Genomic DNA, 22,314 nt, shown 5'->3' with positions numbered 1-22,314 from the left:
AGAGACTAGGGTGTGTGAACTATGCATCAGCTGTAGAGTCACTTACAATTACAAGACAGAGCACAAGGAGGTTAAGTGACTTGCTCAGGGTCACACTATGAGTCAGTGGCTGAGGGGGGATTTGAACCGGGGACCTCTTGGTTACAAGCCCTTTTCCTTAACCACTGGACCACACAGCCTCCTATATCACGTTTTGGTTTACTGTTAAGGATTAAGTGTAGATGTGCTGTAATGTAACGCTTAGGATTTTAAGGTTATGTCAGTATTTTTTGTGATTATGCAACCCCCCTACAATAGCCTTTTGAGTCGGTATCCCCAGTTTGAGAAATGCTAGTTTAGAGCATTACATTAGACCACTATGACATTTACGCATTCCTGTCAAGCTCTGAATTTCACCTCAATCCTGATCAGAATATTTATGAACAGGAACCCAAATTATATAGTGCCCTTCTGAAACCCTTAGCCCCCCCATGGATACCCAAGAACAGTGATCCAAATATAGACCTTTTTGAAAAACAAAAAAAACAAAAGTGGATTCATTTTGAATAGGAACAATAAAACAATGTGGTATTTTTTTGTAGATGGACAACACTTCATATCTTGTTAGAATGTAACAGTGAAGCTCTAAGTGCATATTTACCTTTTTCATGATACTGTACATACTGTGCACAGTCTGAATTTGCCTTGCTGTTACATTGAACTGACAAACAAGATAGCATTCTGTATACGGTACTGTCTCCATAGTGCAGTGACCCACCAGCATTCAATTAAACTAGATTATTCTCCACCTCTGCACAGACACATGCACTACGCAGCTGTGAAGGTGGAGCTGCGGATGCCCCTGACTTTGACTTTGAAATAATGCTGGGTAATCAGCACTTCAAGGTAGGTCGCATTGTAAGGAACAAGGCTTACTTGCAGGGTTCACTTAAACGTGCAGTGTTTCCATCCTGGACCTGAAAACAAAAAATAGAAAACACTTTCAGGAGATGTTGACTTGAACCCAGCATCCTTGAAAGACATGAGTATTAAATTGCTGTATCACAACACCCACTTCATCGTTATTCATAACTAATGGACTGATTTATGAGAAAATTGAGCAGTTTTGCTCAGCTGTAGTTTTCTCAAGGGAAACTTCGGATCATTGTGTTAATTCAGTTTCTGTTGACATCCTTCTGTGAATTGGTTTACAGTACCCATTATAACCTCTTCAGGCTTATTGAAAATACAGTAAGTGGTTCAAATGAGATAATACTGAGTACAAATAAAAATAGAGGGAAAGACATGTTAATATGCTGTCTTTCTGAGGCAATTAGGAAGATCATGCTTTTAGGTAACAGAGAGTAATATCATTTTTACCTTAATCCATTTCCACATAATAAAATCCACTGCCTAAATAGTTCAGAAGCCCTCATTATTAAAGGGGTTGTGAACTAAAACAATGATGTTTGAAATTTAAGTTGCATCATGGTCCTGAAATGGTTTACTGATTAAGCAGCTCCCTGAAAACAAATGTTGGCTTCCTGAAAAGTGAGAACACACCCTAAGAGTCAACTTGTAGAGGGACAACATGTTCCTGAATTAATTACTTGATTTGGCCAGCTTGGCTCAATAAACAGAGTTATTCAGCTTATTTAGTTGTAGAATGTTCTGATAATGACATGGCTTGATGGACAGGATGTCTGCAAGGCTTTATTGGGTTACTTTTTCAGAGGGAACCTCAACTATTCAATTACCAAGGGTACTGAATGTTTGTGCATGCTTAAGACAGGTGTTTGTTTATCTGGTTGCCTCTGATTATTTGTAACAAACAAAAAAACAGTTCTGTTGTTTAGTGACTGGCAAACACTTAGTTCAGGTGACTAAATATAGATTTGTGTTATGATGCATCTGTGTATAGTACAGGTAATGCCAATTGCATTAGTGGAAAAAAAAAAGTCTACTGAAATGTATCCCAGATGGAGTCTATACCCAAGCACCACAAACCTACAAGGTTTAAGAACAAAGATATTTAGTAAATAGGGGTTTTGAGTAGGATAAATGGGCAAAAAATGGTTATACCCAAGCTTTGCAAACCAGCAGAGATGGTGTGGTGCTTGAAAGTACTTACTGGTTATGATGTGACCCTTTATACCAGGTACAGGTACAGTATGGCTGGGGAGCATTTGTTGATGGGTATAGAACCTCTCAGACTTGCTTGTAAATATATTGCTATCCCTGAATGCCTAAGTCCCCATTTTCAATGCATGAATATATTTGAATTTGAAATTCTCCTCCAAATGTATGCATTGCACTTAAGACTGGATGTTAAACAATTCAGGGATACCAAGATATTCAGGTTGCACTGTAGAAGTCAGGGTAGCAGGAAGCCCAAAATCTTCGGGGTGCAGACTACAAACCTTTCGGGGAGAGGGGGGGTGGGGAGAGGGGAGAGGGGAGAGGGGAGGGGGGGGGGGGGGGTACTTAATAATCACACAAATACACAAGATTGTACTCATACCCACGCACATTTCCCAAGTGGTAGTAATAGTAGCGTGAATTAAAAGCATTTTGCATTGCAAAGACAGGCAGGTGTGCAAACTTTCATGGCTATTTAACCCAACCAAATAATTATATATTTATAATTAACAAAAGTTATAGGTTAGACTTAATATTTAAAATTTAGTTAGAATCAATACGGTGTGCAAAAAATAACTAAATGAAAAAACTTTGCAGTTTAAATTATAGACAATACTTTTCAAACAATGTCATTGACTGTTATTCTGAGTGGTAACAGCCTTTATTTCTATATAAATTAAAAAACAGTATCTGGGGAAACCTAAACTAAATATGATGTCAAATAAAATAACATTATTTATAAGTTTGAAATGGAGGGCAGACGTACAAACGGGAGTCTAAATTGCTATTACACAGCAAATAAATAAACTAGCTGATCGTGGGAATAACCTTTTAATCATGTATTCAGTTGTCGGCTCCAGCCACATTCATATGTGTTTTGACAGGGATAAATTTAACCCCCTCCCTGCCAACCCAGTATCACCCCCCCCCCCCCACACACACACACACACCGGCAGCCCTGCCACACTGCAACAAGCTCATGTTATTAAAAAAAAAGGTTTTAATATGACAGGTCTTTTCTTAAAATTGATAAGATTTCTATTTTCATCAGATGCAGCCGAGAATGAAAGGTAAGTTTAACTTATGGAAGTCTTCAAGGGTGTCATCATGTTTCAGGACCTTGGACAAGGTCATTAAGTACTTAAAACACTTTGGTTTGTATAGGGAAATTTGGAAAAATGGGTTTGTGAGGTTTAAAATGAATAAAATTTAGTTTTGTCTCCACTTTTTAGCAGTTGTTTTATATACATTTCTTTTGGACAGAGTTTAAGGGTCACCAGTTTTGGACCAAATTAAGTGTAAATTATAGTTCAAGTTATATGACTATTATAGGGGACCAGTGTCTCTCTGCCATTCACTTTCATTTGGATTCAAGTACCACTGTGCTAAAGTTAACAGTAGATAGCTTTAAATGTCATTATAATTGCCTCTTACTATTTTATGGCACTGTCTTTCATGTGGACAACAGCAAGTATGTTTAAACAAGACGGTACTTGTGGTATGTGTATTTGTTTATTTTAGGGCTGTCAATTAATCGCAGTTAACTTCTGTGATTAACGCGTTCATTTTTTGGAGATATTTTGTTATTTTAACGCGTGTTAACCGCACTGCTCTGTCTTGACGCTTTTAGCTCATTTCTTGCGTCACCATTTTAATATACTGGAGCGCATGCAGCACAACGAGTGCAATCAGCATTTGCATGGAAAGTTAGTCATATAACTGCATTACGGGGCAAAGTACTAAAAGTGAAGGACTTCTTCACTTTTAGTACTTTAGTACTTTTAGGACTTTCTCCACTCTGGCACGCACTTGCCGATTCTTCCTGAGCAACATCCGAAGAATCCGACCCTTCCTCACCAACTATGCCACCCAGCTCCTGGTCCAGGCCTTGGTACTCTCCCGCCTAGACTACTGCAACTCCCTCCTGGCTGGCCTCCCTGCGTCCGCCACCCGTCCGCTCCAGCTCATCCAGAACTTTGCTGCCCGCCTGGTGTTCTCTCTGCCTCGCTTCTCCCACGCAACTCCACTACTCCGCTCACTCCACTGGCTCCCGATCACCGCTCGCATCCAGTTCAAGACTCTTGTACTAGCCTACAGATGCCTTGACCAGACTGCACCCAGCTACCTCCAGACCCTCATCTCTCCCTACACCCCCACTCGACCTCTCCGCTCCGCCTGTACTAGAAGACTGGCTCTACCTCCTCTACGCTCCCCTGCCTCCAGAGCCCGCTCCTTCTCCACCCTCGCTCCGCAGTGGTGGAATGACCTTCCTACAGATGTCAGGACTGCCTAGTCCCTGACCACATTCCGGCGCCTCCTTAAGACTCACCTCTTCAGACAGCACCTGTAGAACTCCTCTGTTTTTCCCCTGGGACACTTTATCACCCTTCCTTAAATGCGCTTTACTTGCTCTTATCTGCCCCCTATTTTACTGGATTTAATCCTGTACTTCAGAGTACTGTAATCTGCCAAGTGTTTAATCTGTAGTATTTTGTATTTAATCATATCCTGATGTAACTATCACTGACACTGTTGTCTGCTCCGTTATTGAATCGTATTTTGTCATATACTTGTACTTGCTTGAACCAAAGTCATTGTATTTATCTTCCTCTTAATTGTATTATTACTTGTACTGTGATACTTGAAATGTATTTGCTTACGATTGTAAGTCGCCCTGGATAAGGGCGTCTGCTAAGAAATAAATAATAATAATAATAATAATAATAATAATAATAATAATAATTGTTGTTTATTTAAAAACAAAACCTGACATATCTACTGTCAAGTTGAAACTTTCAATATCACAAACGTAGGCAACATCAACTCTGAAGCACCACCTGCATGCTAAACACGCCTTTCACTTCTCAAAATATACTGAAAGGTGTGTTTAGCGCACAGGTGGTGCTTCAGAGTTGATGTTGCCTACGTCTGTGATATTGAAAGTTTAAATCAAGGGAAGTAAAACTTTACAATGCATTAGTAAGACCTAACCTAGAATATTGTGTTCAGTTCTGGTCACCTCGTTACAAAAAGGATATTACTGCTCTAGAAAGAGTGCAAAGAAGAGCAGCCAGAATTATCCTGGGTTTAAAAGGCATGTTGTATGCAGACAGGCTAAAAGAATTGAATCTATTCAGTTTTGAACAAAGAGGACTACGCTGTGATCTGATTCAAGCATTCAAAATCCTAAAAGGTATAGACAATGTCGACCCAGGGGACTTTTTTGACCTGAAAAAAGAAACAAGGACCAGGGGTCACAAATGGAGATTAGATAAAGGGGAATTCAGAACAGAAAATAGGGGGCACTTTTTTACACAGAGAATTGTGAGGGTCTGGAACCAACTCCTCAGTAATGTTGTTGAAGCTGACACCGTGGGATCCTTCAAGAAGCTGCTTGATGAGATTCTGGGATCAATAAGCTACTAACAACCAAACGAGCAAGATGGGCTGAATGGCCTCCTCTCGTTTGTAAACTTTCTTATGTTCTTATGTTCTTAACAAATGAAACCAGTCAGTTTTGACAAGAGTACACTTTTAGAAATTCAGGATCACAGCAAGCCCATGAATCAAGCTGGGTATGGTAATACAACATATATATATATATATATATATATATATATATATATATATATATATATATATATATATATAATAGTATTTACAATTAAGGAGAATATAACCATTACTCAATGAATGCTTTGTTTTATTTAGACAATTTTAAGTTATTAATAAAATATCCTTTTTTTTTTAAACGGCAATGAAAAACATCAGTAAATGATACCCTTTTAAAGGAAACTGATATGAAAATATACAGTATGTGTGAGGGTGTGGGGATTCACGGAACACACGGCAGTCTGCATGTTTCTTTGAGACGCCACGCAGGCGCACTAGATTTATTTATACCCTGGTGGGGTGGCACCAGGGATGTACTCCGGCGGGCTACCAGCGATGGTATTCCCCTGAGCTGTTTATACACAGTTCATTGTGTTATAACATGGAAAACAGGAAAAAAAACCAGCAGATATTATTCTGCTTGAATGATCTGTCTGTTTTACAGCACACATTCCATGAGTGACTAAATTCACAAATCTCCTATGCGCCGTTAGTTCATAAGGATTAGCAGAGGAAGTGGGAGGAAGTGGTAACGTCATCTGAAGTTGCATGTTCTTGAGAAGATGGTTAAATTAGCCAACGGCATCTTCTCCAATGAACAACTGCTCGGTGGACTACCCTGAAGCCATAGGACTGTAGCACCAAGTACCAGTACTTGACCCTGGCGTTGTTGTCTTTCATACAGTGAAGCCAGGCTATGGGGCCATGATCCGTGACCAGAGTGAAGTGTCTCCCCCAGAGGTAGTACCGGAGTGCCTCGACTACCCACTTTACTGCTAGCCATTCCTTCTGATGGTACTATAATTTTTCTCGCGGGGAAGGAGCTTCCTGCTGATATACAGGACCGGGTGCTGGAGAAAACACATCAGGAAACTCCAGCACCTGAGCCTGACATTTCTGTTTTGGTGCCAGATTGTCTCCAATCTGTACCGACCCTTTTATCGCCAAAACAGAAAAATCAGCTCCCAGGTCTGTGATGTCATCTGCTTGCGTCACTAACAATGCCTCCTGTTTAAACCAGGGCTTCAAGAGGTTTACATGATAAATGTGCTTTTCTCTCCGCTGCCCTGGCTGGTAGATTTCATAGTCCACCGTCCCAACCCAGCGTGTAACCTCAAAAGGTCCTTGCCACTTTGCCAGCAGTTTAGGCTCAGAGCTGGGTAACAATAGAAGCACTTTATCCCCCGGCTAAAACATGCACAACCGGGCCCCCCTATTGAATTGGGTCTCCTGTCTGCTGAGCCTGCTGCAAATTGTCATGCGCCCACCGACCCACAGACTCAAGACATTTGCGCAGGTCCAACACTTACCGGACTGTATTAGTCGAATTGTCCTGCTGTTCCTCCCACATCTCTCTGACCAGATCGAGCACACTCCGGGGTCTCTGCCCATACAGAAGCTTGAATGGAGAAAACCCTATAGAAGCCTGGGGCACATCTCTGATAGCAAAAAGAAGGGGAGGAACCAGTTGGTTGCAGTTGCGCATGTCACTTTCAATGAATCGGTTCAACATACTTTTTAGGGTTTTATTAATACACTCAACCAAACCATGTTTTTGGGTGGTAAACTGATGTCCTGATGGTCTTAATCCCCAAAAGCTTACATGTTTCGCTGACCAGCCATGACATAAAGTTGGTACCTTGGTCGGTCAGCATTTCCTTGGGGATACCTACCTGGAAAATAACCTTCACAAGCTCGTTGGTGACAGATTTAGCAAACGTTGAGCAGAGTGGGATGGCCTCTGCATAACGCGTAGCATAATCCAGAATGACCAATAAGTGCATGTATCCCACTGCACTCCTCTTTAGAGGTCCCACTATATTTACCCCAATACATTCAAACAGAGCTTCCACTAGTTGCAACGCCACCAGTGGGGCCCGTGGGACGGCTCTAGGCTAGAGAGTTGGCATTCCGTGCAGTGTTCGCAAAAACGCTGCACTTCACCATCCAGCCCCATCAAAAAGAAATGTGTCACAAACCTCGCTTTGGTTTTGTCCCATCCCAGACGGGAATAGCGTGAGCAAGCTGCAATAAGTCCTCTCTAAAAGGCTTAGGAATGAGCAACTGGTGATGCACTTCCCCAGTCTGGGTTAATTTCTGAACCCGATACAAGAGGTCTCTATCAATTTCAAAGTGACGGTACGTGGCAGCACATCTAGGCTCGACCACCCGACCATTAACCACAGCTGCTTGGTCAAAGAGCTGGCCCAGCACGTCATCCAGCCTTGCTCGAGTCAGAAATCATGCCGTTTTGTTTTTCGGGGCTTGAATCTGTGGCAAAACCAAGCCGGCTCTAAGAAATGGAAGATGTCTCCAATGACTTCCTCCTTCCTAGCCAATGGACGGAGCGGGGCATTCACAGCAGCCAACCAAAATTTGAACAGCTTGCAGTCTTGCCTCAGAATGACAAGCACTGGTAAACAAGGACACAAACCCACTTGTGTCACTGTCTGCCCAATTTTTTTTAATTTACTGTAACCTTCGGATAGGTATGCATACCCCCATGAATGCATTTAATATTAACCTGTCCTGTTACTTGTTTATGCCCTGGTGAGATGAACCCTTCTTGTATTAGGGACTGACCACACCCTGAATCCAAGAGAGCCTGGCTTTGTGTACCATCCACTCACAGGAAGAACAAAATTGAACATTCTTACCTGGATGGATGAGGTCACACTACATGGCTGGGCAATCCTGAGCGATGTGGCCTCACAAAGATAAGTCTTTATATATCTGCCCTTGACTATAGACAGGTGTGTCTCATTAGGAAACTGTGTTTCTCCTACCTGGCATTACTCTGTTCACAGAGGCATTTTGGGAAATGTAGTCTTGATCGGTTGAATAGAGATCAAGACTACATATTCCTTTTTTCCAGTTATTTTGATACTCAGTTTACTTTTAAAGGGTACAAACTACACATTATTTGGGGTCCTATATACCTCCCCTCTATAGATTTTTCATATACTTTACCACATGGGGTTTGCAGTTATTCTAAGGGGTTCTGAGATAAATGATTCAGTTTTTTAAATCTTTACTGCTGGACTGAACAGCTTTCCTTATTACATTAAAATCATGTGACTATTCAACTTTTAGATTAGATGGAGCTGGCAGAGTTGACAGGTCAAATTGAGTGAGGGGGTGGTGCCAGACCAGGGTGCTGTTGCACAAGAAGTGATAAGGTACCAAAAAGCAGTTTTTAAATGTATGTAGCGGTTATAAAAAAACTGCACTTCCCGAATTAAAAACAGAAAACAAATATCTTTAGCACTTTAATATTTCAAGCTTGTGGTTTTTTCCTTTGCTAAGGCACAGTACTCTCCAAAAGCTTGAGCCTTACTCTCCAGTTGTCCCTGCAAACAAAGCATATGGTGCAAGATTTAAACATAGGGTTATTAAATATTTGATGAGATTCTATATTACATCCAGTTAAGCTTCAATATTGCCCTCCTAATTGATTTCAAAACTTCGTCACAGGGGATGTCCTGTAAAGCGCGGGCTGTCAAAAGAAATGCCATCTTACACGTTGTAACTATGTTGAAAGCTCTGAGATGATGGAATGCACTTTTCACAATGTATTAGTGATATCTTAGTCATTAGAGAAGCACAGCGTAATGGGTTTCCTTCACTGTAATAGATCTTAAAAATCCCAGGCTTGCAATCCAAAAGGGAAAACTTGCAACACATTTAAAAACCTTAGGTCGCCATCATCTTTATTCTCAAGGTGTATGACCACAGCACACTAGATTACAGTACCATACAGTTCTAACAGCATACAATACTTTACAGCATAAAATGTGGCAGGTAGCTAGAGTGGTGTGTGTGGGTGGTGACATCAGGTTCAGGAAGCAGGACAAAACAAAAGATACAGGGCTGAAACTGCCGGTGCAGTATATTTATTGAATATATCAAAAATAAAGATTCAAACAAAATACAAAATACACAAAAGAAAGGGCACATGGGCCAAAACAAACTCAAACAATCACGGTCTTTCTGAATGACGAGTACCTTTTTGTTCGCGGTTTTGGGTAGCATTCGCTCTTGTTCAGAAACTCCTCTAAACTCCTCTCTCCCCTTTAATGAGCTTGGAGTGAGTCTTTTATATTCTGTTATATTCTGTTATATTTACGCAAGCGATTTACTAAAATGTATATATTTTTAAAACAATGGAGTACTAGCGATCTAAGTACAAGTCCAATGCCTCCACCTGAAGGGAAAAGCAAACCAGTGTCAAGGAAATATGATGACAGCTACATTGGCTTTATTGCTTGTGGGCCTGAAAATGATCCAGCTCCAAAGTGTGTGTTGTGCTTAGAAATGCTTGCAAAGGAAAGCATGAAGCCTTAAAAATTTAAAGGGCGCAAACAAAGACCGTGATTTTTTTCTTAGAAAAAAAGAACATGTTCACCAAGCCACGTGTTTTAAGAAAAATACGACAGTTCCTGTATCTTGCATCTCTGTACATTACAAAATCAAAAAAGCCTCACACAATCGGAGATCTGCCTGCTCGGACATCGTTGAGCATATGCTAGGTAAGGAAGCCGCACAAAAAATCCAATGTGTGCCAATATCAGATAATATTGTACAAAGACGTATTGAAGAAATGTCAGGCGATGTAAGTTTGCAGCTCACTGAACGGCTTTGTGAACGGTTCGCTCTTCAAATTGGTGAAAGCACCGACATCGCCAAATGTGCACAGCTCATGGTTTGTGTACATTACATGTGGTATGATGAGGTTATTGAAGATGTTTTATTTTATGAAGAGCTCAAGGAGAGGAATTGGTAGCAGAGCACTAGCACCTGTGACTGCATGCTGAAGTTAGATGGTTGTCTCAAGGAAAAATGCTCACCCGTCTTTTTGAACTTAAAAAAGAATTGGGCACATTTTTGAGTCAACAAGGATCCCCCCTGGGGCAGTACCTTGGCAGAAAAGAGTGGGTTGCGAAACTGGCTTACTTGGCCGACATATTCAGCCATCTGAATGACCTTAATGTAAGTTTGCAGGGGAAAAATTCCTCTGTTTTATCTTTCAAAGACAACATTGTTGCCTTTCAGAAGAAAGTGTTCAAAGTTATAAATCGGCTTGGGGTTGTGACTTTTTCGCCCCCCAAGTCTGATAACAAAAGCACACCCCTTAAACTTTCTTCAAGTGTTACTGAAGTGAGGGTCTTATGATTGAGTGTTTAAAGTTCTGAATGACTTACCATGTTGATGAAAAACTGTATTTAACCAGATAGTGTGCTGTTACAATTGGCCCAGACTGTTTATCGCTAATAATCTGTTTTTAATGTTATTTACAGAAACACTGCAAGCTATTTTACAGTAGTTCTTTGAAAACCAATGAATATATAATGTTTTGGATGTTACAGGTCTGTAAGGTTCAAAATGTGATGTCTATTTGTATAACCATTATTATTATTCGTTATGTTATGAATGACTTGGCAGGTGTTCATATAGATTGCAGTACTTATTATTATTATTATTTATTTCTTAGCAGACGCCCTTATCCAGGGCGACTTACAATTGTTACAAGATATCACATTATTTTTACATACAATTACATTATTTTTTTTACATACAATTACCCATTTATACAGTTGGGTTTTTACTGGAGCAATCTAGGTAAAGTACCTTGCTCAAGGGTACAGCAGCAGTGTCCCCCACTGGGGATTGAACCCACAACCCTCCGGTCAAGAGTCCAGAGCCCTAACCACTACTCCACACTGCTGCCCTTCTCCACACTGCTGCTACTTCTTTCTGAGCCTTAAGAAATATCCCATTAAACTAGCTTAAACAGAAACAAATGAAACAAAAGAAAAAAATAAAGCCAAACTCTAGGGCTGGTTTGAAACCCCCTCTGCAGTGAATGGGTGTCATGGTAGAGCATACAGAATTTGACCTTGAGTAAACCCTTTAATTGTATCATGACTGACCAGAAGACCTAAGTGGAATTAACGAAATTCCAAAAATTCCTCATACAAGAAGCAGTTATTTACACAAGTGATTGAGGATGGTCAGCCAAGGGCAGAATATATTATTTTAAAAGCTTTTTAGATTTATACTATTGTTACCTTACTGTCCTATAATGTTAATCGTGTTTCATTTTATATTATTTCAGCAGGAATGTTGGAAAGCCAGCTAGCTCTCCCCTCTGGGCTACAATTCCAAATAGAAAATCTAAATAGCTCTGGGCTGACTGCACTTTAGAGTATTCATTTGGGATTTTCCACTCTTTGTGGTAAAGACCATTCAAGTTAAGCTTTCCATTCCTATAGAGAAATGTGGATTTTACGGCAGTACTTCACACCCCCTGCAAATTTTAAATCCCAGCAGAATCATCTTAGTGAAATATTCATAACAAGGATCTTAATAATCATACTCCCTTGGATGGTTATTATGGAAACAGGTTGACCCAATTCAGGTGTTGTAGGCATTTAAATTTGATGAGTGATGGCGTCCCAGTTTAGCCTAGAGCTAATCTTCAGGGCCTTTTTGACTTCAATAAAACATTATTTGTCTCTGCCTTCAAAGAAGAGTAAGGCGTCCTGTATCGAGGCACTGATGACCAGTGTGGCACATCATTATGTCTTGAAAGGAATAGAGCTTGTAATAAATATTATATATTACCGAAGTTGTGACCGGCATTCATCCACGAAAGACATATTTTATTCATCAAAACCTAAAGTAAATTCACGGTACTGTGCTGGTAATGTGAATTAAAACGTGAAGTAATTTGCATTGCTATATCCACAAAATAGTTAAGCGGTGAAATATAATTCCGGATTGTACTTGCAAAAGCTTCTTGGTTCTGTTCTGTATGCCACACAAGAAGAAGTTGATTGAAGGTCTGTTAGCTGTTTCAGTCCCTTAACTTGGAAACATTTACAAAGCACCCTTTGCAGCACTTTCAAGGTGCTTAGGCTGCCAGGGCTTATTTGATGTTGGCAGTATTGTAAAACTGCAGCACGCAGTGCTTTTAAACTGCTTTGTATTCTTGTTGTGTTTTGCAAAGTATAAAAAATAACAAGGCACTGTAGAAAAGTTCCAGCAAACTGTGAATAGGATCTTTATTGAACATCACGTACCATTCAGACTTGATGTGTCGCAGTATGTATTGTTGAGGCTTCAGCAAACCACTTTTTTTTTTTTTGGTCCTGGATCCAAGGTATAGGGGAAAGCATTTTGCACCAACAGGTAATCTGTACCAGTCAGTCACAAGATGGATCCAGCATCAAACTAAAGCATGATTCAACTGCGGTAGTACTTTTGAACAATGTGTATATAGTTAGTGTTCTATAGTTTGGATTGCTGGATCTTCCCAGTGTTGAGGTAGGAGTCCTTTGTTTTAAATATTAATCAAGACCCAAGTTACCAAGATACAGTGCAATATTTCTGTAATAGACACAGATTATCATTGGTTGTCAATAGTAATATATATATATATATATATATATATATATATATATATATATATATATATATATATATATATATATATATATATATATATTTATATACTTTAAACTGTAACAACCTCCATGCAGTTGCAGTGATTCTGTTTGATGGCAACCCATGCTACAGTGTGTGGTTTCTGTTGAATAAACCACCAGGACTTATGTGTGCTCTGTCAGATTCTAAAATACTACAGAGGGCATTAACCCTCTATGAAGCTATTGACTCTGATATAAGCCACCTTCAGGCAACTTTATTTTGGCTGTTACTTAGTTCCACACAGATTATGCACACATTGCGCCTATTCTCACCCCGGGTAGCAGACTGCTATAGCATGTACACTTAAACCTCCTAAAACACTTCCCTAGTTACCTCCCCCCACACTGAAATGTACATTATGACCCTGGAGTAACCAACCACCTACCTTCTGTAGCCAATGGGATACATGGTATTGCACCTACTGACCTGCTTCAATACTACAGTAAAGCCAAAATATTAACTGACATTAACAGTTTACTGAAGATGTCATATCCTAAGCTTTTTCTGGTAAAAGGAACTTCTTTTAAATGTAATATTCAAGGTTGTATGTAGTTTATATAAATTGCATTTTTTAAATTGAGTTTAATGGGAGAGGATGGAGAATATTTGTATTGTTATCTTGAAATTGAATTCAGTCAGTTTTTCACCAATGAAAGCAGCTATTGGAATTACCTGTATAATTTATATAAGTGTGATAGGGAGTGTCTTGTCGCTGGTTCGTGAGTGCATGTGTGCCTTTATGGAAGCAGCTGGGATGTGCAACAGGAGACGTGCTGCTAAGCGACCAATTGAGCAGGTAGGCTCGCCTGGCACTGAACTGATCAGGAGGTCTGGATTGGCTGGAGGGCATGCCCATGGAGGCTACGTGGAGCTCAAAAGGCGTCTGCGATACAACTTGAGGCGACTGCTCCGTCATGCTACACACAGGGGCGCTTTGTTGACATCGAGGAGGAGCGCATCCGCTCTGCAGAATTAACCTCAACGAAACCATTAGACTCGAAGACGGTGCTTGTGAAGGCATGGCCCAGCCGAGGTCATCAGGATGGGGCCGGAGTCAACTGGAGGATGCCGGGACTTCACTAGGTCAGTTTAGGGGATGTTGATCCCAAACAAGTATAGAGAGGTTTCGTAGGGTAGTAGGATCCTGGAGAGGGACTAGCGCTCGCCTTGTGTGGCAACCTTTTATTTGTAGCTTTGGTTTGTTTTCTTTAATGAAACTGGCAAAGAAACCCATGGTTTGTCACGTGGTGGAAAATGCTGGCAGCACTTTTAATTGTCTGCATGTAAAGGAAAAAAATGAAGAGTGACTCAAGCCTCGCTGGGTTCCCTACCGCTGCTTTTTTAGCTTGCCCCTACATGAGCAGGCCACTGCGGATTTGTGTTCTGACGGCAGTTTTGGAGGCCTGGAAGGACTGGCACTCCAGCACCTTTTGCATCATGGGCCTGAACCCATGCAAGCATGGAGTCAATGAGATTCTGTGTTACACTCTTGTCCAGATTTTGCCATATTTAGATGAGTTTTAACCACAGTTCATTCACATTGGCAGATAGTGGTCAAGTTTTCAGCAATTGTTTATCGCGGTGTGCCCAGACAGAGTTCATGTCAGGACTCTGAGGGGTCCTGGGAAGAAGCTGCAGCCCCTGTTGTTTCTTCCAGATAGTGTGATTCTGCATGTGTGGCATGTGGCCCTGTCTTCCTGCAAATGGTGCAATGTAAAGTGAAAAACCTCTTGATGGAACAATGGTATGAGATGGTTCTGAAGGATAGCAAAGTAATGAGTAACTCGATCTGTCCACTGTACCAAATCGCACCCCAGACCATGATGCTGCAGCCACCGCTCTGTAAAATACAGGAGAAAAGCATTCATACTGTACAGAATAAATAAACATGGAGTAAAAACATTTAAAGAGGTACTAACCAAGGCTTCAATAAATATTTTCTTACCTCACATTTGCATAACAACCTTCTAGCAAGTCTCTAATAATTTCTGCAGAATTTTTGGCTTTGACCGTAGATTCACTTCCTGTGCAACAGGTAAGAGAACCCCACCTAAAACAAGAAACTCTGCTGTATGTGCTGTGTATTGGATGTTAAGTGATGTCAGGTGACATCCTAGAGTAATACCTGCTGCACATTGAGTGAATCTACTGTGTGATAAGGGACTTGCAAGACGGTTGTAAAGCTAATGAAAGGTAAGAATAGTACAGAAGCAAAACATCTTGGTAAAGGGAGAGTAGAGTGTGAAAGCAGTATTATTTGTCAGTAAAATTGCTTACCTGGGTGTTCTTGCTGCCCTCTCTCAACCCAGTGTGAGTAGAATCAGTTTAAACTATCACTAGCTGAAAGCAAATTATTATTCAGCAATGAAAACGTATGCATTTATTTTTCCCTGCCACAAATAATAAGAATAAACAGAAAACTAGACTGCTTTGTGATCGTCAATTGAGACAATTAGCTTTCACCTTTGGAATCCTTGGTCCAGTCTTGCCCAAATACGAATCTTGACATGTTCCTGCTGTCTAAATGAAGTTTTGGGCTTTGGTGGAATTAAGTATTGTGGCATCAGCAAGAACCCTAATGAAAAATAAATCCATTTACTGAGGGCACCAAGGCAGACAAGGGCTCTTTTTATTTGGCAGCAACGCCAAGTGCTGAGATGGTCAGACTGCTGCAAAGTGAGAATTTAAAGCTGATGTAGCTAAAGTTGTTGTTAAAATGTTGCAGTTAAGGTGGATTGATTCTCAAATAAAGGGTGCCATTGCTGTTAACACAGTTTCTAATGTTGTTGGCAGTACAGTCATTTTTAGAATATTACACACAACACATATACAGTTTTACACAAGTGTATTCCGAACATGACTGAGCTGCATTGGACAACATCTCTTGTATAACATGAGATACAACAGACAGAGCTTCTCCTGAAATTGGGTGTGCATAACACCAACATATTCTACATCAGTGATTTTGAACCCAATGGTCCAGGTTTTGGTTTCAACCAGGAACTGGATATATGTTTTAAACATTGTTCTCCAGTGCACATACAGTAAGGCGCACTTACAGACAGCCTCTGAGATTTAAACAGGGTGTAACTACAGGGATCACTAGATGTTTATCACTAAACTGCAGAAAAAAAGAGAGAGACCTGGTTGAAAGAAAAACCTGGTCTGTTAAGCTACTTGGGGACCAGGGTTGAAAAGCTCTGTTAATATAACGATAGCCGAGTTACATGTACAAAAACAGCCAAATTAGAAATACAGTCAAATCCAATCTGTCCTAAACTGTCCCCAACCCCCATTTCATTGATAAATGCAAACCTGGCAGCTCTTGGAAACTTGTATGTGAAAAACCCAAGGGAAACACAAATACCATTCATTTACTGTTATGCACTACAAGTCATCTCTAAAAAAATAGCTGTTGCATAGATTTGGTAGGGTACTATCTAAAGTATTGGGCTGTCAGAGAGAATTTGAACCATAAACAGAAAACTCTTAGGAATTGGTTGGCTATGTTGACTCTTGTTGTCTTGGCCTGTGTCACAGATGTGTTGTAATGTTGTATTTGACTAAGTGTTTTCATAGTCGTGCTCTTTTAAAAAAAAAAAAAAAAAAAATTGGCTTCATCTGTTAATGGTATAACCCTTGTTGTTTTGGTGTGCCCATCATTCTTTGGTGAATTTTCAAATCTCTCTCTATGTTATATTCTCTTAAAACACTTATTAACATTTTCAGAAACTTGCTTTCAAACTGATTTTAAATGCCTCAGGAAAATTATTTGTGCAATGTTAAATAAACATTTAAGTAAAGCACTGTATACAATTTTGCTTAGATTTTTTTTCCTTGCTGTTTAACAGTTGAAGCACAGAATTTACCATAATTCATATTTCATGAGAAAATGATGTATTGTGAACACAAATAAAATTAATACTGTGAAATCTGGATTGAGATTATTCTTCATCTTTTACGCCACTGACTGTAAATGTAGTCAAGCAAGTTCTTCACCTACGGCTCTATCCTGACGCTCAAATTTGGAGCAGAGATATACATATCTATTAAACATTTTGAATGCAAATGAGAAAGCAGCCAGGGGGTTTTGATACTATTTTATGTAAAAGGGAACAGAAACTGCTTGTAATTTTTAGATTCCTCTACCTCTCACCACGTGTAATGTATTGATGAGCTTTTGATGGAAGGGACAACAATCTTAAAAAAAAAACAACAACATATTTCATATGTTAAATGAGGCATTGGGCTTTGTGAAATGTGTTAATTTGAAAACTGGAGATATCTGTATCTCTCACACACCAATTAATGGCAAGGAACAGGGGCCCCAATATTCGAAAGGTTTGCGCACCGCGCAGAGGGTTATGCACCTCGCAAACGGACGTTATGCGTGAATGCGCAGCATGTGCCATATTCTAAACTTCTTTTTGCGTGGCACAATCCATTCTGCGCTGTGCACAAATATAATGTATTCAAAGCGCAAAATGGGGGGAGTGGTTGACAATTTGCGTGATCCTGCCATTTTCGAAGTATGCGCCAAGCACAAAACCAGTTTTGCGAGGCACAAAATAACGCCTTTAAACTACCACACCACTCCAGCACTCACTCAAGCACTGAACGGAGGAGCTTTTCAAGGTACAATAATGGAAAACACCCAGCGGTTATTCCAGGTTCTGTCCACATCTGCAGTAGGCTGCAGTACGGTATGTAACATAGACCGAGCCGGCAGATACCGTACTAAACAAATACCTGTATAATTTAATCAACAACAATGATAATAATAGACCCTTATACAGTAGTATAAAAACCTTATAGATCGATCAATCAACAGTTTGTATTACCTTATGCATTAATCAGTTTAAGGGCAGTTTAAATAAGAGCAATTGCAATATCGTAAATGTAGTTGTAAGAGCAAGTAGTAGGTGCAGTAGAGTATTTAATTATGGATGGACAACACTTGCAGGTCGCCACTGGCACAGTTTCCAGGAGATCACGGCTAATAGGCTACTGAAAAAGGAAAACGGATGGGAACGTAATAGAAAACAAGAAAGTAAAAAAAGAGAGTTATTAAGATTCATTACATACGTAAAATGTACTCATATATTTGAGACACTCATCAAAATGAAGAACACAAATAAGAGGCATTGATAGCTCACCTCTCTTCCCAGCTTCCTGGTAGGTAAATCTGTTTGAATTCTATATAATTTGTGATGGGCCTTTTGTTTTTATTAAAAAAAAATATATATATAGCACCTTTCATAGTGGACCACAATCACAAAGCGCTTTACAAGATATGAGTTTAGGGTGTGTGAACTATTTCAGGGTCACTTTTTCAATTGCAGAGTCCCTTGCAACAACGTCACACCTGAAAGACAGAGCACAAGGAGGTTAAGTGACTTGCTCAGAGTCACACGATGAGTCACTTTGTAACTACCTCTGACATATGATGTGTTTCTATAACCCATTTTAAAATAAGATAAGCAATATCAAGCTTTCTTAATCTATTAAAATATAAAAAAATAGACTCTTCAATTTATATAGCGCCTTTCATTCAATGGGAACTCAATATAATGCGTAAATACGAAACTGCCTAATCGGTTTGGTTTACACGCCATTCAGCTGCACATATGTAGTAAGTGGACACAGGATTGGATTTTGTTTGGTTTTAACCGGATGCTGTAATTCTGGGGTCTGCATCCACCTTTCAGAACATAAGTGTTGTGTTATTTATTTATTTTTTAAAATAATATGATCTAAAATAACGTCTTTGCATGTTTTGTGTTTGACATTTTCTGCCTACTGATGTAAACTGAGTCTGATAAAGTAAACTATATTCTTTCTTTCTTTCTTTCTTTCTTTCTTTCTTTCTTTCTTTCTTTTTCAGATTGGCAAATTGCAACCTTGGCTTTGCTCCTAGGTGGTGCAGCCATCATCCTGATTGCCTTCCTGGTGGGTTCGATCTCTGTCTGCATGGGCTCGCGGAGGCACTTTTACCGCCCAGTTGCTGTCATGCTTTTCGCTGCAGGTAAACAGATATGTGACTTTCAGAAAGCTCATTAAATCTGCATGAGGTCATTCCTTCAGTTTAATGCAGCGAGGGACGATGAAAGAGCAGTTCTACTGCTGCATAGGCTGTTGGAGGAAAATCCGATCCCCTGGTGATTTTACTTTGTGCTGCATCAGAGATTTTCCAAAGATGAGTTTATACTGGCTTCATAACTTAACACTGCCTCTTCCGGTTGGCCCTGATGCCATATTTCATTACTTATTAACCAAGAGTAAAGCTAAATAGGAATGAATACAATGATGGAGGTATTTAAATTCATTAAATTATATCTGTTTTTGATTTTGCCTAATATGATGACCTCAGCATTCATTAAGGTTAAATTAAAAGTATTAAAGTAATGTTGTATTTAGTTTATTGTTAACAATAAACTAAATGAAATAACATATTGGTGGAAAAAACTTGCTGACATTTAACTCAATTTAATCTGGCCAAAATGTAAAGTCTGTTTTATCTAAATACATATGTATATTGTATATTTTTTGTTCAAGGTCAAATAGAAGTCACTAGAATCCTGTTAATATCACACCATATGCGTTTATAAACTAATGAGACCAGGGTCATTTTAACTGTCTATAGCCCAACTGAAGGTCACACTAAGCTTTTACCTGTAGTATCCAGTTGAAGGCTATCTCAGCTGAGGGTAAAAAAAAAAACACACTGGAGCTGAGTAATTGCTTTCACCTTTATTTCACCCATATGACTATTTCTGCCTATTAGAGCTTTGCAACCACTAGTATTACAGTACAACTACAGTGTTTTTCTATGATTATGTCACAATACCCAGTTTGAATAGATTCTGTTCTTGTTTGGTTTCATTTCCAAATGGCTGTGCTTTCACTAGTCACTGGGGACCCTAGAATCTGGGAGTATATAAATACATGTTTACGAAAGCTAATTGAGTTTAAAATGGATCCTTGAGATGTATTCTGAACAGATCGATAAAACTGGTATGTCAGGTAGTTTGCTATTTACATAGAAGATGTACATCTTGAAGGCCCAGTATCATAACTTTACAGCGTTTTTCATGTGCTGTCTTTTTTAATTCTAAACAATTTTAAATTACCTGTGTTTTGCCATTCTCTCATTTTACTATTTCGGAGAGACCCGCCTCCTGCAGGTTTACCTGAGCGTTTCCTTTCGTGCATTGTTACGATTTTAAGAAACAGAAATTTCAAGTGCTACTTGAAATAATGCCAACTTGTGTTCAAAAGTAGCTACGAGAGCAGGTCTGCAAACTAAAGGCAGCAGGAATCAAGATTTGCCTACTCCCTTCAACTAAAGTCGCATGTCAAAATTCTGTTATTTCTTGCTGCTAAAATATGCAGAAATATATTTTAAAAGGAGGTTTTTCAGTGTTGGTAATTACAGTAGTGTTACTGTAACATATCCATAATAAGAATGAATGAATGAATAGACTATAGGCAAAATGCCCATTCTCACACATTGTCAGTACTAAAGTTCGGAATGACCAGGCTTCTGGTTAGGAACAGATCAGGAGATGAGAAAATGCACCTCTGGTCTTGGTATTTAATGTATACAATTATGGTGCAGTAGACAGTAAAATGACTAGTAGACATGTAAAATAAAACATGTCTAAAACTGATAGAAAACAAAAAACAAACAAAAATGTCTGAGTTCATTCATCAGAATATTCTTCCGTGCATACACTGCTACACATAGCAGGCAGGCTGCAGCCGAGCAACCTGAGCAGCTACTGCCTGTAAATGTTTGCCAGAGATGTAAGCAATGCCACCAAGCTTCTGAATAGATCAGAGTTGCCCGAAGCAGTTCATAATTCTGCAAAATAACTGAAAGTTATTTCAAGTGATTCGGGAAGATGGCAAACAGCATAACAATGTCCAATATAACATATAGGTATTGTTAAAATGGAAACACTTTAAAATAATGGCCGCAAATTCATAATGAATTCCGACTAAATACCAATAAATTTGTAAAAGAAAAAACACAAACCAAGTTAAACTAAATCAATCCCACATTTTTGGTAGGTCGTTTGATTCTTACTACTTCACCTTGCATAAAAATAGCTGGCAAAGCAAGATTCAAGACTGTATTTTAATGTGAAGCTAATTACATTATAATTGTAATTAGTATTTTAGTATGTAGTACCCACTGTACCTTAATGCACTGTAATAATGTCACTTGATAAAGTGTTCCCACATTCTGTGCAATGTTTTATTCAAGAACAGCCAACAGGACTGGATCTTTGATACATCTCGATCAGCTGCCTTATTAAGATCAATTGACCCTGAAGTTGTCACATGGCTAAACATGATGAACTGTTTCAGATTATTTTGGTCCATGTCAGCAAACACAGATCTTAACTGACATGGTGACATGAAGTGGAGAAGTGGACTGCATCCCTCCACTATATTAGACAAACTACTTCAAGGGACTAATATAATGCAAACTCTAAAGGATTAACACTCCATACAGTATTCCATATTTCAGAACTGTAATTGGTACCTTATAAATCCTCATTCAAAAAGACAAGTGTGTTTGTATCATCTGTAAAGCAGTAGCAATTTAGCATTTGGGAACAAAGGTATTTTTCATTTGGTTAGTTTTCCGTTTTCTTGATCTGCAGTGAAGCCAGTGGCATATACAGTATAACCTCCTGCTGCTGCAGGTTGTCGCAGGTTCTGTGGGCAAGGGGAGGATGTATTTATGTATTTTTTTAGACCAAGATCATTTCCATAGAGATAAGATCTTGGGTTTGGAAAACAATTAGAAGAGTAACAGGACAGTACTGATACTGGCACCTGACTTAAAAAGACCAAAACCAGTGCTTAGAAATGTGTGATGCAGGACCTGATAACGGTTTGATCTGGTTAAAACTCTATTCTAATGAAACAATTGTGTTCTGACTAGTAACAAAAGCTTAGAATGCTAAATTGGGTTGGGATGGAACTAGGTCACTTATACGATCTAGCAGCTGCATTTGACTGAGAGAGATGAGTGAGCTCACAACCTCGAGGAAAAAAAAGAGAAATGTACATACCTGAAGTATT

General features: G+C 39.4%; 1 protein-coding gene across 1 annotated transcript in view; it reads left to right on the top strand.

Annotated features, from left to right (window-relative positions):
* tmem47 (transmembrane protein 47) overlaps window positions 1-22,314 on the top strand; it is a 46,275-nt gene that overhangs the window by 5,637 nt on the left and 18,324 nt on the right. Inside the window, exon 2 of the mRNA XM_034012388.3 lies at window positions 19,103-19,243. Coding sequence (XP_033868279.1) covers window positions 19,103-19,243 — 141 coding nt within the window. The remainder of the gene's footprint in view (window positions 1-19,102; window positions 19,244-22,314) is intronic.

The sequence above is a fragment of the Acipenser ruthenus genome, chromosome 8 (genome assembly GCF_902713425.1).
Source record: "Acipenser ruthenus chromosome 8, fAciRut3.2 maternal haplotype, whole genome shotgun sequence".
In the NCBI taxonomy this organism is placed as follows: domain Eukaryota; kingdom Metazoa; phylum Chordata; class Actinopteri; order Acipenseriformes; family Acipenseridae; genus Acipenser; species Acipenser ruthenus.
Note: the sequence above shows the minus strand (reverse complement) of the source record. Positions and strands in the feature narration are given on the sequence as shown.